The 15,998-nt window shown below is 48.1% G+C and overlaps 1 protein-coding gene across 2 annotated transcripts in view; it reads right to left on the bottom strand.

Annotated features, from left to right (window-relative positions):
* The window catches only part of Dop1b (DOP1 leucine zipper like protein B), a 95,281-nt gene that overhangs the window by 62,553 nt on the left and 16,730 nt on the right, over nucleotides 1–15,998 (bottom strand). For both annotated transcript variants that reach the window (XM_070030650.1, XM_070030651.1), the window contains exon 3: nucleotides 299–480. In XM_070030650.1, coding sequence (XP_069886751.1) covers nucleotides 299–480 — 182 coding nt within the window. The remainder of the gene's footprint in view (nucleotides 1–298; nucleotides 481–15,998) is intronic.

The following is a 15,998-nucleotide window of genomic DNA, read 5'->3' as shown; positions in this document are numbered from 1 at the left end:
GGACTTATGAAGAGCAGGACTGCCATTTGAGCTGGCGACACAGATTCACGTTTAACAGGAGATGGTCATAAGACACCATTATTTAAAGAGCAGGCACCAAGCTGTATGCACATACGGGTTTTCTTCATAAGCTGGACATGGCCTTTCCCCAAGGTGACCCCCCTGTGTGGGTTTTGTGACTAATTTGTGCCATGCTCCCCTCCTGCCATGCTGGCCTGTTGAACATTCTCGAATCTCGTGAACTGAAACGTGGATTACTCAGGTAATAAAAAGTATTCCAGTGGAGAAGTCACCGTACCTGTACAGGAACAAGTCCTTGGCCAGCCATTTGGTCCCCACGATTTTAAAGATAATCTCATAGGTTTCTAGGGCTTTTAAATGTACACCACTGGGTAGGGCAGGGTGCAAACACTGAGCTAATCTCTTGCTGATAATGAGGCGTCTTGGCAACAAGGAATACTTCAGGTTGCTCTGAAGTGCCTGCAGAACAAGGAAAAACATGGGATGAAGGCCGCGGTGTGACCCAGAGCGCAAGCAAACCTCCCAGGTCAGAAGCCCCCTGGACCGTTGGAAGAAAGAGGCGTGCAGGACAAAGACCCAGAGGGCCCAGGCTGGAAAGGAGGCAAGCATCAGTGACTGCTCTTGGCAACACCTTGGAACCCACGCATAGAACATGCACTACATCAGAGCAGAAAAGCTCTTCCTGATAAGAGGTTGGCGTGTGTGCCATGGAAGGCTCCAGATGTTTGCCAGAGAGAAGAAGTCTGACTTATCTCCTCCTTCTCCCAGCCAGGGGGCTCTGAGGAGGGGTCCTTCCTGGATGGTGCAAAGAGGGACCCCGGGACCCCTGTTGGGATGGAACACCAGTATTCCTTGGTGGGCAAGGCTTTATGTGCAGGACAGGACACAGGACACGTATGAAAACCCTTTTGGTACTAGCTGGAGCCAAGACCAAGCCAAGGTAACGGAAAGACCAAAGCTGTTCTTGGGCTGCGAACAGCTCAGTGACAGCCCCTGCCCCAGTACCAGGGGGGAGGAGGCGTCCTCCCGTGGCGTTGTGCAATCACTGAGACCACTGTGGCAGGATGCTCCCAATGACTCCGTAACACAGCATTCCCACGTATGGGGATGCACTCAGGGCATGGGGTAAAAAGGCCTCCGCAGCCTGGCTCCTGTCTGCCCCATTATTTCAATTCCCCAGCTCCAAACACCGCCACAACACAGAACAATCGGTGTCTTCTGCATGAACGCTCAGCAGCCCCCCGTGTGGAGTTAGCGGGCACCTCCCCACTGCAGGGAGACGGAAGAACCCCCAGACTGGCCTCTGCACAGCTCAAGGGGGCCACAACTCCTCTGTGCAGCTTGAGGGGCTTATCTTGTGCATCTCTGCTGTCTTCAGCACTTTGCACACTGCCTGAAAGGAAGCAGGTGGTCTGGAACCTTTACTGTGCCAATGCATTCCATCCATGGGTCAGGAGCACTGGTCCAGGACCAAAGGCCTACATCTTCTCCTCCTCCTCCTCCTCCTCCTTCTTCTTCCTCTTCTTCCTCTCCCTCCTCCTCCTCCTCTTCTTCTTCTTTTTGTTGGTTGTGGGGCTTGAACTCTGGGCCTGAGCGCTGTCCCCTCAGCCCTTCAGCTCAAGGCGAGTGCTCTACCACTTGAGCCACAGAGCCACTTCCGATTTTCTGGTGGATTACTGAAGATAAGAGTCTCCCTTTCCTGCCCGGGCTGGCTTTGAACCATGATCCTCAAATCTCAGCCTCCTGAGTAACTAGGATTACAGGTGCGAGCCACCAGCACCCGGCCAAGGAATATCTTAAAATGTTATTTATACAGAAACAAAGAGAAAGCCCACAAAATGACTTGAATAATGTACTCACATAAAAAGAGAAACAGGGCTGGGTGCTGGTGGCTCTGTAATGCTAGCTACTGAGGAGACTGAGATCTGAGGATCATAGTTTGAAGCCAGCTTAGGCGGGAAAGTCCCTGAGACTCTTACCTCCAATTAACCAGCAGAAAACCAGAAGTGGCATTGTGGCTCAAAGTGGCAAAGCACTTGAATGAAATTTGAACTCAGAGACAGCACCCAGGCCCTGAATTCAAGTCCCACGACCACTCCCCCCCCCCAAAAAAAGAGAGAGATGGGGGAGAGGAAGAATGGAGGAGGAGGCCACAAACTGTAGGAGAGGACAAGAACCAGGTGGGAGGTACAGCGTGCAGCAGGCGGTGTGAAGGCAGAGGCTGCACACGGTACACAGGAGCAGGCAGAACTGCCAGGCCTACCACCATCACCATCACCGCTTCTGCGTATCAACTGAGTCCTGAAGACTCAGCTTGAAATCCTACTTGCGCCACCCAAGGCTCACTGAGAACATGGTCACGTTGCCCCTTCACCTGTACAAAGCGGGAGCCCATCCCTTCATTCTGCCTTTTGACCGACCCCAGGATGGTAACTTACTTTGGCCATGAGATCAGTGGAACTACCCGAGTCACCTGAAGCTGGCAAGTCCTTTCTCCTGCCTCTAAGACCATGAAATAGAGGTAGAAATGAAATCCTTCCCGACCTGGGGCTCTGAGAAACTGCAGAGCCAGAACTAAAGTACGTTGCAAAGTCACTGAGATTCGGGGCTTGTCTGCTGCCCTGGCATGACCTTCTCCACCTTTACCAATACCTCTTCTGATAGAAATGCAATTACAGCCGGGTGCCGGTGGCTTACACCTGTAATCCTAGCTACTCAGATCTGAGGATCTCAGAAGAAAAGAAAAGAAAAGAAAAGAAAAGGAGAGGAGAGGAGAGGAGAGGAAAGAAAGAAACCCCCTCTGCCTGTGAGCCATCAGGCCTCATGCCCTCAGTCACTAGAAGATCATCTAAAGACACTGGGGGGAGGGGAGGCCAGTGCTTCTCTGAGGGGAGATTAAGTCTGCCAATACTCAACACTGTGGGGACACAATGGTACAGCCAGTGTGGTGACACCTCCAAAGACTAAGCATATCCAATTAGCATATGACTCTGCAACCCCACTTGTGGGGGCTGGGGGGTGGGCGGGAGAAGGACTCGTTCCCATCCTCCCCACGTAGAAACCACCCAGGTGTCCAAAAATGAATGAATATACCAACATGGTACCAACACACAGTGGAATGGTATTCAACCTTAAAGAGAAAGGCAGTTCTGACACATGCTAACAGGGTACACCCTGAGGACAGTCAGTCACAACAGACATTGTATGGCTCCTCTTATATGAGCGTCCCCTGTGACAAGCCAGTGACAAGCCAGCTTCTCTTCTCAGGCCTTCCCTCCTGCCCTCCCTCCTCCCAGAGAGCTGCCAATGCTGGCATCCTGGTAGGTAGGCCACCAGCATCTGTCTTTCCCTTTCCAGCCTCCAGTCAAGAAGTCTGACAAAAAAATCAGCAAATACGTCTCGGGCAGATCCATGTGTGGGCGTGGCTTTTCAGGAAACAGAAACCCAAACTGGCTGGCTCATAAGCTTAGCTATTTATAGTTTAGGGGATATTCTAAGTATTCTAAAGCAAAGGACAAATCTCTCAGAGAAGGAGGTGAACTGAGACAAATGGCCACGTTTTCAACGTGCATTATGGGAAGGAAAACACTGGGATTAACAGGAAATTAAACTGCCTATCATTTCACTCGGGGACTGTACTAATCTAAAAGCATTCCCCGAGCTATCATTGAGATAAGGACAGTATTTGTGACCACATTACAGTCATAGGCTCATAGGCTGACCTTAAAATAGTAGGGGCTAAAAGTGTAGGTCAGTGTATGTATGTGCTTATCAGCACGCACAAGGCCCTGGGCTGGATCCCCAGCAATAATCAGTAAATAAATAAGCAAGTAAATCAATCAATAAATGAAAAAGATATAATTATAAAATATAAGTCTGAAAAAAATTAAACTAGAAGCCAAGAAAGTTTGGTTCCAAGGAAACATCTCTGCCATGTTTTCCTTCGACATTATACAAACTGACAGGATGATATTCCCCAGAACACAAACTGATTTAGAAAGGCAGACCACCAACTCCAGTAATTTAATATGCATAAAAATGTTTAAAGTGATAAATTTTAGGCTATGTGTTTTACCACTGAGTAAAAATGTTCTAAGCAAAGATAATTTAACAATATGAGAGGGAAGGGTGAGGAGTTGTGGTTTGTTTTTAAATAAACGTAGCAAAATATTTCCTTGAAAAGTTCCCAGAAGGGACAGTGCTAACCTGCTTTCGCAGACCTCCAGATGCTGTCTACAGGGAACTGTAGGCAAGCCAACCTCAATCACACCTTTCAACCAGCAAATAAGGAACATGTACCATCCCGACATAGAGCCAGCATGGCTTCCTTCTGTAAGTCTGTCATCCATTAAGGATGCTCATTTTGTGTTATAATGAAACTGTAAGATATTTCAGTGAGTCATACTGGTCAGGCGGCAGGCACAAAGTTCAACACTCAAGTGACCTCCTTGCCAAGGGACACCAACCGTGCCCTTTAGACAGAATGAGAGAGGAGAAGACACTGAGTAAGAACAAACTGGCCAGGACTTAGCACAGTTCTGATGGCAGTAAGCATCAGGCTTTACCTGACTTGGGGGCTGGGAAGTGGCGTCTGCAAGAGGCAAGGTAGAGAAAGGGCACACTGGCCAGGCCTCTGGGAGTATTGCAGGCCTTGGTCCCATAGGTGGCCTTTGTTTAACTGTCACAATTCTACACAAACAGGAAGCTGCCTTCTGAATAGGGTCATCAGCTGATATAGTGCCACCTGCAGGCAGAGGGCTCTGCACCCTCCCTGAGCCATGCCCCGGATGGTCAGCAGCAGTGTCTGCAGTGGGCTTCGGTCACCAACCCTATCCCTGCTGGGCTGCATAGCAGAAAAGCTGCAGACACGTGGGTTAGACCACGTGTGTGGGCTTAGAGACACACATTTGGAAATGTTCCTCAAACTGCCTTCTCACGTTAAGCCAGCTGTCCTCTTGTTCTCTTACACAGGCTTGCTCTAACTGAGCTGACCTGCTCTCCTGGCCTGCCCTGCTGCTGGGGTGGGGTAAACAAAGGCAGAGGGTGTGGTCAGCCACCAGTATACTGGCTGCGCCGCTGGCACTCACAGCCTCACTGTTTATCCAGAGTTGGCTCTGTCTGTCTGTCTGTCTGGGAGGGAATGTTCTAGCCCATCTCTCCTGGGACGAGCAGCTGGGAAAGCCAGCGGAGGGGAGTGAAGAAGGGCACACAGACTCAGAACCACCAGACCAGGCCGAGGCGGGCTCCCTCTCTGAGCCTGTCCCTGAGTGTTCTGAGCTACTGTTTGCTCCACATAAACATGCTGTCACCAGTCCATTTCCATTCCTGCAGCAGGATCAATGCTGAACACAGGCCCAACACACACACACACACACACACACACACACACACACACACACACACACACACACACACACACACACACACACACACACACACACACACACACACACACACACACACACACTACACCTGCAAATGAATGGGTCTAAACCCTACATGTGCACACATAGCATATGTATATACAAGAGCACACTCACAGGCACACCCACCTCAGCACACAAAATGCACACATATGCACACATCCCCTATCACACAAACACATGCACACACACACACTCTATATGCACAGACTCACAGTTGTGAGTCACAGGCCCTTCAACCACGCAGGGTGTGCCAGGTCTTGTGGCTACAATGATTTCAAGTTGACTTAGGAATCTACTCAATACAATTTTCCTCTTGAAAAAGAGTCTCACTGTAAGCCTCAAACTCATGACCCTCTGTCTCAGCCTCCCAAGTGCTCGGATTACAGGATTGTGTACGACACAGCACAAAACTACTTCCTAAAACACATCCTAACACCTGTTATACCTCACAGCCAGCAAGCCACAGCTTACAAGCAAACACCACTCCTGAGTTTACTGCATTTAGAGTATTAAAGCCACTTAATCTGCCCACTGATGTTTTCCCACCTTCTCACAAAGCAACTCTGGATGACTGCAAGGCTCTGCAGTGCTACTTGTTTCTAGACTCACATACTACACAGGCCTGGAGTTCTCCTGATGGCCACTCACCCATCCCCGGGGAACATGGGCTTTGCAGAGGTTCTGGTTGGGCTAGAACATGGAAAGGAAAGGCAGTCTGCACTGTGAAGCCTCCAGCACGTGGCTAAGCATCAGTGTCTTCTTCAATCAATAGAGGCCCAATGGAACCAGGTATGGAGGGTCATGGTCTGAACAGAAGAGGGGACAAGCATATTACAGGGGCTCACCGAGGAAAGCATGCATGACTCGCAGACATGTATGTGTGTGTGTGCATTTGAGGGGTATGATTTCTATTTCAAGGTTAAAGAACTAATAGGTTCAGAAGTGATAAGTGGTGGGAAGAGGGAAGATGTAGCACACACAACCTGAAGGTTGCCTAAAGCTTGCAATGCAGTGAACACAGATATATGTGTGGATGTACAATCGTGTGTACAAGGATGTACGATCATATGTCAGAGGTCCAACTGGTGTATAGGTACCAGGCAAGGAATCAGTTTCCTGTCTTTCAAACATATTTTAATCTATATACAAATGACAGACTTAACCAACAACACAGCTCTAACACATATGGAACACAACTTCATAAAGTCAGAGCTAGGAGAGAAGAAAGAACATTTGGAAAACAAGAGTCTCATTACAAATCCCAGACAGACTTCAGCCCCCAAAAGTTCTACCAGTAGAACTCAGTATTCTTCCAAAGAATCACACCCCGAAGAAGAGAGCTGACATACTCCAGTCTACTAGGACTGAGTGTTATCTCTTCCTCCACAACACCTTTGTCTGGAGGTCTTTGAAACTAAATATCAATCCTCAGTGCTGGAACTGAACAGTTTCTAGAACTTGGGGCAAAGCTCCCAGAATGTTCTGGTTCCTTCCAGTACCCAAGATGCCCCATACCTGAAATGTATATGGGTTACTCAATGAACAGCTGGGGACAGACCAGCCAGCAAAAACACCAGGCTGAGAAGGGCACTGCTCTTCATCACTGGGTTGATAGCTCTTGCTTATCTGGTCCAGTGAGGCTTCCCTGTCCTGGAAACAAGCCATCTGCACAGGACCAAGACTGTACAGGAACCAGCCCTGGGTGGCTGCACAGGAAGTGTTACAAGGACATGAAAGCTGGGCTTCCTCCAGAAAAAGCCAAGCCCAACATACCATTGGCTCGAAAACTTGGTTTCAGAACAAAGAGCAGAGCCCCGTGGCTGGATTAAGAGGGAGCGCAGGCAGAACATGACCTCCTCAGAAATGCGGTGAAGGTTCTGTGCTTGGAATGCTAGCAGCCTCTGCCATTATTATTATTACTATTACTATTATTATTATTAGTCGTGGGGCTTGAACTCTGGGCCTGGGTGCTCCCAGAGCTGATCATCTCAAGGCTAGCATTCTACCCCTTGAGCCACAGCATCACTTGCAGTTTTCTGGTGGTTTATTGAAGATAAGAGTCTCACGGACTTTCCTGCCCAGGCTGGTTTTGAACCACAATCCTCAGAGCTCAGCTAGGATTACAGGCTAGGAATGCACCAGCGCCTGGCAGCCTCTGCCATTATTTAGTGAAAGTCTTGGACCCAGCCAGCAGCCACTTCAGTGCAGATGGCAAGGGCAGGGACTGCCTGTCTTTTCTGAGGACATGAAAATACTTTGACTGGCAAGAGCCAAGCTTGGACAGGGACGGGCTCAGCTCCATCATTCGGGGGATCCAGGGTGGCAGAGAAGTGCCCAATGAACCACATGGGGTTAAATGAAGAAAACATTCTGCTTTTCAAACCCAGAGTCGAGGGCAGCGGCTCTCAACTGGGCTAACTGTCACTACGGGACGTCTGACAGTGTCAGGAGACACTGTGGCCATCACACCTTGGGGTGGGGAAGATGAGCTGGCATGGAGTGAGCAGAGGCCAGCATGGTAACAAACACACCCTCCAGGGCTTGGCACCCAACCAGGCCAAGACACCCAGTCCAGAGGAGAAGGGTTCTGTCTTGGATTTACGCAAAGGGCCCCAGAATTCTCCCAAAAGACCCAGGCTTGTTCATGCCTATGTGCTGGCAAGGGTGGACTTCAACTTTTTTTTTTGGTTGGTCATGAAGCTTGAACTTTGGGCCTGAGCATTGTCCCTCAGCACTTTAGCTCAAGGCAAGCGCTCTACCACTTGAGCCATAGTGCCACTTCTGGTTTTCTGGTGGTTTATTGGAGATAAGAATCTCACGGAGGGCCTGGGAAGGTGGCTCAGCGGTAGGGCACTTGCCTTGCATGCATGAGGCCCTGGGTTCGATTCCTCAGCACTACATAAGCAAAAAGAAAAAAGCCGGAAATAGCACTGTGGCTCAAGTGGTAGAGCGCTAGCCTTGAGCGGAAGAGCTGAGGGACAGCACCCAGGCCCAGAGTTCAGACCCCAAGACTGGACCCCAAAAAAAAAGAATCTCACGGATTTTGCTGCCCAGGCTGGCTTTGAGCCGCAATCCTCAGATCTCAGCCTCCTGAGTAGCTAGGATTACAGGAGTGAGACACCGGCACCCAGCTTTGGGCTTCAACTCTGAACTACTCTCTTCCTCTCATGCCTCAGATGTTGACCATAGATGCAGACTTCAAATTCTTTTACAGACCAAAGCAACACGCAAACAAACAAGAGTTTCTTGATTTCACATTATCTCTGAAGTGGAGGAAACAGCTGGCTCAGGGCCTTTCTGCCACATCTCATTGGCCAGAGACAGTCACATGTCAACATAGTCATAAATCTCTGCCAAGAAAAACAGGATCACCAGGAGGACTAAGTCCTAATGTGGGGCCACCCTCCTGAGGCACACAGTCACCTGACATCTAAACATGACCAGGATCTTTCTGGAGAGAAAACGAACAGGAAACAAACCAAAACACCACAGGGTGTGGCAGAAGAGTACTTGCCTAGCATGCATAAGGCCTTGTGTTGAATCTCCAACTCAGAAAAGACACATCAAAGCTGGGCACTGGGGCTGGGAAGGTGGCTCAGTGGTAGAGCGCTTGCCTCGCATGCATGAGGCCCTGGGTTCGATTCCTCAGCACCACTTACACAGAAAAAGCCGGAAGTGGTGCCATAACACAAGTGGCCGAGTACTAGCCTTTAGCTGAAGAGCTGAAGGACAGCTCCCCAGGCCCAGAGTTCAAGCCCCATGACCAACAAAAAGATAGATAAATAAATAAATAAAAGCTGGGCACTGGTGGCTCACAACTGTCATCCTATCTAACCTGGGAGCTGAGATCTGAGGATATTAATGCAAAGCCAGCCAGGATAGGAAAGTTTGTGAGATTCTTATCTCCAATTAACCAGCAAAAATCTACAAGTGGATTTGTGGCTCAAGTGCACCATCCTTGAGTGAAAAAGCTGAGCAAGAGCTCAAGACCCTGAGTTCAAGTCCCAGTATATTAGGTAAATAAACAAATATCACCTCACTTGAGGTTGGGGGTGAGGCTTAGTGGTGTAGCACTTACAAAAAAACAGCTTTGCTATTCCCATTCCACACAATTTTGAATACTTTTAACTTTTTTTTTTACTATAGCAGCTAACATTACTATAACTAATTCCGAGGTAGTACCATCAGTATGTAACAATGGTGAAAATACTAGCAGAATATTAGGGAAAAAATTCTGTACCAAGAGATGGCACCAGCCCACACATGGGCTATACAAATACTTAACCTTCCTCTGGGCCCCTTAGTTTATCCCAAGCAGTCTTCATGTTGGAGACACCAAGTCTCCTCTATCCAAAGGCATCATATGCCATTAACGCCGTTGTGCCTTGACATATTCCACGATCCTGCCCTCCTGATGGTGGCCAAGTTTTCACTATTACATAGAAGGAAGCAGTAATGATTCCCACAGTTATCTCTATGTGTCCCTGTGATTAAAACTAATTTACAGGGCTGGGAATGTGGCTCAGTGGTGGTAGAGCGCTTGCCTTGCATGCCTAAGGCCCTGCGTTTGATTCCTCAGCACCACATAATCAGAAAAAAAAAAAAAAAAAAAGCCAGAAGTGGCGCTGTGGCTCAAATGGTAGAGCGCTAGCCTTGAGCTGAAGAGCTGAGGGACGGTGCCCAGGCCCAGAGTTCAGGCCCCACAACCGAACCAAAAAAAAAACAAAACAAAAAAAAAACAAAAAAAACTGGGCTGGGAAGGTGGCTCAGTGGTAGAGCACTTGCCTTGCATGCATGAGGCCCTGGGTTCCATTCCTCAGCACCACATAAGCAAAGAGAAAAAAGCCGGAAGTGGCGCTGTGGCTCAAGTGGTAGAGCACTAGCCTTGAGCTGAAGAGCTGAGGGACAGCGCCCAGGCCCAGAGTTCAGGCCCCACGACCGGACCCCCCAAAAAAAAAAAATGACCAAGTGGCATTTTCCTAATCATCTGTCACACAGGAAATGCAGAAGCCACAATGAGACATGACTGCTCCCCCTGAAGTGGCTGCTAGTAAGACTAGCAAGACTAGTCTTGACTAGTAAGACTGACCACACCAGGTGCTGGTAAGGATGAGGGAGGACGCAGCTCTCACACACAGTGGGTGGGGGAGGGGCACAAAACAATGCAGTCACCTTGAAAATGGTTTGGTGGATTCTTAAAAAATTAAGCATAGACATTGGAAGGAACTCAAATGTCCATTAGCGAGAAAACGAATAACTGCATGTCCGTGGATCTTACTCAGCAATAAAAGAAAATAATGCACTATCAATATTCATAACTTGGATGACCCCCAAAACAGCTCTGCTGGGAGAAAGAATCAGACCAGAAGGAATAAAGGAAGATGACTCTGTTTATACAAGTTTTTAAAAATGCAAAAGAGTCTACGGTAACAGAAAGTGGACCAGCGGTTGTCTGGGAGAAGAGGAGGTAGAGAGTGGTTTTGAAAGAGCCAGGGGAAGCTTTGGGGGTGACAGACCACAGTCATTATCTTGATTATGGTAACAGTTTCACAGTAATATATGTATATAGAATCCATCAATTACACACCTTAAATATATGCAAGATTGGAGTGTGACTCAGTAGTAGTATTTGTTTAGAATTTATGAGAACCTGGGTGTGTAAAATAAGGTATCTATCTATCTATCTATCTATCTATCTATCTATCTATCTATTTCCTCTCTCTGACTCACACATGCACATGTGCATGTGTGTCAATAAAGCTGAAAGAGAAGAATGGAAAAGCCCATTTTAGGAGATAAATAAAGCCAGGGCACCGGTGGCTCAAGCCTGTAATCTTAGCTACTCAGGACAATGAGATCTGAAGACTGTGGTAGAAAAGTTCCTGTGAGACTCTTATCTCCAATTAACCACTTAAGAACTGGGAGTGGGGGGCTGGGAAGATGGCTCAGTGGTAGAGCGCTTGCCTTGCATGCATGAGCACCACATAAGCAGAGGAAAAAAAAAAAAAAAAAAAGAACTGGGAGTGGAGCTGTTGTGGCTCAAAGTGGTAGAGTGCTAGCCCGGAATACAAAGAGCTCAGGGACAGTACCCACCGACCCCTTAATTCAAGCCCCACAAATGGCACAAGGAAAGAAAAAAAGAAAGGAAGGAAGGGAGGAAGGGAGGGAGGAAAGAAGGGAAGAAGGGAGGAAGGGAGGGAGGAAGGGAGGAAGGAAGAGAGAGGGAGGGAGGGGTTATAGTGCCAGTACTTGGTTCACACACACCAGCCTGAATTCTGGTGCTCAGTCATAACTAAAAAGGAGCCACGTGGACCTGTGTTGCTTCTGCATTAGTCTCCTCTGACTGCCATCACAATGTCACACCTTGTGTGCCTTAAACAGCAGACCTTTCCTTCTTGCAGGTGACAGTCCTTCAGTCCTCTTGGTTTGTAGACGGTTGCCTTCCGGCTGTGTCCTCACACTAGCTGGCAGAGGGAGCGGAAAAGGAGGGGTACCCCACTTCCTTTTAAGGCCACAGTCCTATCAGACTAGAGCCCTGCTCCTAGAATCTCATTTATCAAACTGTCTGCTAATGACCCCATTCTCCAGGTACAAATTTGGGGGGGAAAGGAGAAACATTTCAGCTCCTTCTACACCAAGGCTTGACATGAAACTTGGCAGAACTCTGTAGGTGGGTGATTGGCCCCTTCCTCTTTCTATAAACCCAGTTCTGTGAGCTGACATAAATTTGTCATCAGGTTATGGAGAGTTAAGTCATCTGTGCAGTCCTGGACCACTGCCATCTCTCCAGCAGACTGGAAAGGAAGAAAGCAAAAGTACGCATTTTACTCAAACATAAGATAAACAGACTGGCCTAGCTACAAATTACTGAAAAGTATAGCAGACTCCTTGGCAAAGAGAATGTTCTTTGCAAAAGACCATCTCAGCCCCACAGTTGGCTCACATTGAGGCTGCAGATCAGGCCTGAATAGGCAATGGCCTTGCAGACTCTCCAGATAACCTTGGGTAGAAACTGAAGTCATAATGTCACCAGAACCCCATATACCACTCACAACAGACCAGGACTCAGCAGCTCTGCCGCATGTTAGATCCAGAGTTAGACAGGATGTGCCACTAGCAGCATCTTCTGAATTTTGGTGCCAAGACAACAGAACACTGCCAGAAATGAATGGATCCTGTATTGGCCACTCAACTTCAAGGTACAGAATCTATTTCATTTAAAGTAAGGAGAGTAATCATCAATAGCATCCTCTCAACCCGGCCTCTTCTCAGAAGGAATTCAGGCCTTCCAAGACCCCAACAGGACCTAACACTGCTCTTACATGATGACTGCAAGGCCACAGGCAGACAGAACTCAGAGGGTTACTGGCAACAGTCCCAAACTGAAGTACTAGACACTAACAGATGGGGACCTGCAAGAGAGAAGACAGATCACACCAGCATCCTGTAGGCTGAGAGGCATGTCTCCTAGCCTCCTGCTCAGAGTCTAGCCAGCAGGGGTGAGGAGGGTGGGTAAGAGCTGCTAGGACGTAGGAAGGCTTGAGGACCCTCCCTAGCAGACATGCGCCTCTAGGGGACAGATCCATGAACATACTGGTGCCGAGCTCTGGAAGTGAGAAAGGGGCATGGACGAGGAAGGCTGCCAATACCCAGCAGGATGTGTCCTGCTCTGCCCTCCTCCATCCCGGGTACCACACTCAAAGTACCATGATGCAGCGTGGCACAGCCTGAACAGACAAGAACCGAAGGCTTCCACAGTGCTCCTGGGTAGTGAAAAAGATTCAAGAAATAACACTGCACCCATAGGCAAGATGCAAGACATCTGGGCCTCTAAGAGAAATGAGCACGTGAAACAAGTCGGAATGTGGAGAGACAATCTGCACTTCATCTTCATACCTAGTTATGAGCTGAATCAGACCCCTAACACTATCCCTACATTGAAGGTCTGACTTCTAGTATCTTCCCCAATGGGACTATGTGTGGAGACAGGACCTTTCAAAGGTAGTTAAGCGAGAATAAAGCCCTCTGGTGGGTCAATCCAGTGTGCCCTACATAGCCTGGGAGGTCAGGAACATATTGCTGCCTTGAAAAGTGGTCTGCCCAGGCTGGCCTCAAACCACGACCTTCCCCTTCTCAGGATGATGGGTCTGAGCCAGTTCCTGCTTTCTTCTTGTTGAGCTGGCAGGGTAGATATAATCGGTATATTTTATCAGTCAGAATTTATATCTGGCCAGGTGTTGATAGCTCACGCCTATCATCCTAGCTACTCAGGAGGCTGAGATCTGAAGATCATGGTTCAAAGCCAGCTCAGGCAGGAAAGTCTGTGAGACTCTTTTCTCCAATTAACCATCAGAAAACTGGAAGTGGCACTGTGGCTCAAAGTAGTAGAGGGCTAGCCTTGAGCAAAAGGAGCTCAAAGACAGTACCCAGGCCCTGAGCTCAAGACCCATGACCAACAACAACAAAAAGTTACATCTGGACTCTAGAAAGGTGAGAGCATTTCATATTTCTCCTGTACTGCAGCACTGATTCTAAAACACACAATAAGGAGATGCTCCGTGAAAGGGCTGCTTTATAACTAAGCCTTAAAACTGAAAGTTAAGCTGGGATACTCAAGCCCCACAGGGCTTGCTACTCACGAAACTCGCCTTCTAGGCAGTTTGGGTAACAGCAGGGGGTTGTGGAATAAAATATGTCAAAAAGAAGTAGTTCACTTAAGATCACTATGACTTTTTTTTCTGGTCCAAGACTGGCATTCAAACTCTTTACCTGCTGCTTTTGCTCACTGGCAAGCAGTCTACTGATTGCACCACATCTCCAACCCCAAGTATGACATTTTTTTGTTGTTGTTGGTTGTGGGGCCTGAGGGCTGTCCCTGAGCCTCTTTGTACTCAGGGCTAGCATTCTACCACTTGAGACACAGCACTACTTCTGTTTTTTTTAGCAGGGGGGAAAGGGGGGGAAGTGTTAATTGGAGATAAGAGTCTCACAGGAACTTTTCTGCCCAGGCCGGCTTTGAACTGCCACCCTCAGATCTCAGCCCCCTGAGTAGCTAGGATTATAGGTATGAGCCACCGGCAACCAACCATTATGACACTCTTTTAAGGAAGGAGCATGGTTCGAGGATAGCCTTAGCACGCAAGACTCCTGATCAATAGTTAGGCATGGTAGTTTGAGCCTGTAATCCTAGCTACAGCAGGAAGCAGAAAACAGGAGGATCATAGTCCAGGGGTACACCTGAGCAGCAAGCGAGATCCCATCTCAAAAATAACCCATTCAGGGCTGGGAAGCTGGCTCAGTGGTAGAGTGCTTGCCTTGCATGCCTGAGGCCCTAGGTTCCATTCCTCAGCACCACATAAGCAGGGGAAAAAAAAGCCGGAAATGGGCTGTGGCTCAAGTGGTAGAGTGCTAGCCTTGAGCTGAAGAGCTGAGAGACAGCACCCAGGCCCAGAGTTCAGGCCCCACGACTGGACCCAAAAATAAAAATAAAAAAATAAAAAAATAACCCGTTCAACAGAAAAGGGTTGGAGGTGTAGCTCAGCGGTAGATCACTGGCCTAATAAGCATAAAGCCTTCAGGTCAAATCTTAGTACACACACACACACACACACACACACACACACACACACACACACACACACACACACACACACACACACACACACACACACACACACACACACACACACACACACACACACACACACACACACACACACACACACGTACACACACACACACACACACACACACCACACTTTAGTGATAAAATTTTAAAGTCTATAGTTACCTATCATTACCAGTCTTTATTTCTAAACCCAATTGGCACAGCAGTTGGCACAATGCCTGGAAGAGTAAAGCCTCAAGAAAGCACTTAGTGATTAAAATAATAATTGGCAAATAAAAAACTGGGAGAGAGCAAAGGAAGGGTGACACTGTCCAAAAAGCAATGTACTTTTGGGCTGGGAAGGTGGCTCAGTGGTAGAGCACTTGCCTTGCATGCCTGAGGCCCTGGGTTCCATTCCTCAGCACCACATAAGCAAAAAGAAAAAAGCCCGAAGTGGCGCTGTGGCTCAAGTGGTAGAGCGCTAGCCTTGAGCTGAAGAGCTGAGGGACAGTGCCCAGGCCCAGAGTTCAGGCCCCACGACCGGACCCAAAAAACAAAAAACAAAACAAAAGCAAATGATGCAATTAGGGTCTGTTTAAAGTTGAAATCCAGTTTTCTATTTGTAAAAAGGGTTAAACTAAATCTGCTCTTTTGCTCTTCTGAATCATGGTTTATACATTAAATCTGCAGCCATTTACCTAAAAAAGAAAGAAAACACCTTCATCCAACCCCTGATCTGCAGCACTGTTAACATCTATATTGTAAAGGTTCTTACTTTCAGCTCTAACTTACTGCAGTTCTGTGCATATACACTAATAACCCAAGGTACCCGGGTGCCAGTAGCTCAGTGTGTAATTCTAGCTACTCAGGGGGCCGAGATCTGAAAATCAAGTTTCAAAGCCAGCCTGGGCAGGAAAATCCCTGAGACTCTTATCTCCAATTAT

This window comes from Dipodomys merriami, unplaced genomic scaffold, assembly GCF_024711535.1.
Source record: "Dipodomys merriami isolate MVZ:Mamm:240054 unplaced genomic scaffold, mDipMer1.0.p SCAF_2, whole genome shotgun sequence".
Lineage (NCBI taxonomy): Eukaryota > Metazoa > Chordata > Mammalia > Rodentia > Heteromyidae > Dipodomys > Dipodomys merriami.
Note: the sequence above shows the minus strand (reverse complement) of the source record. Positions and strands in the feature narration are given on the sequence as shown.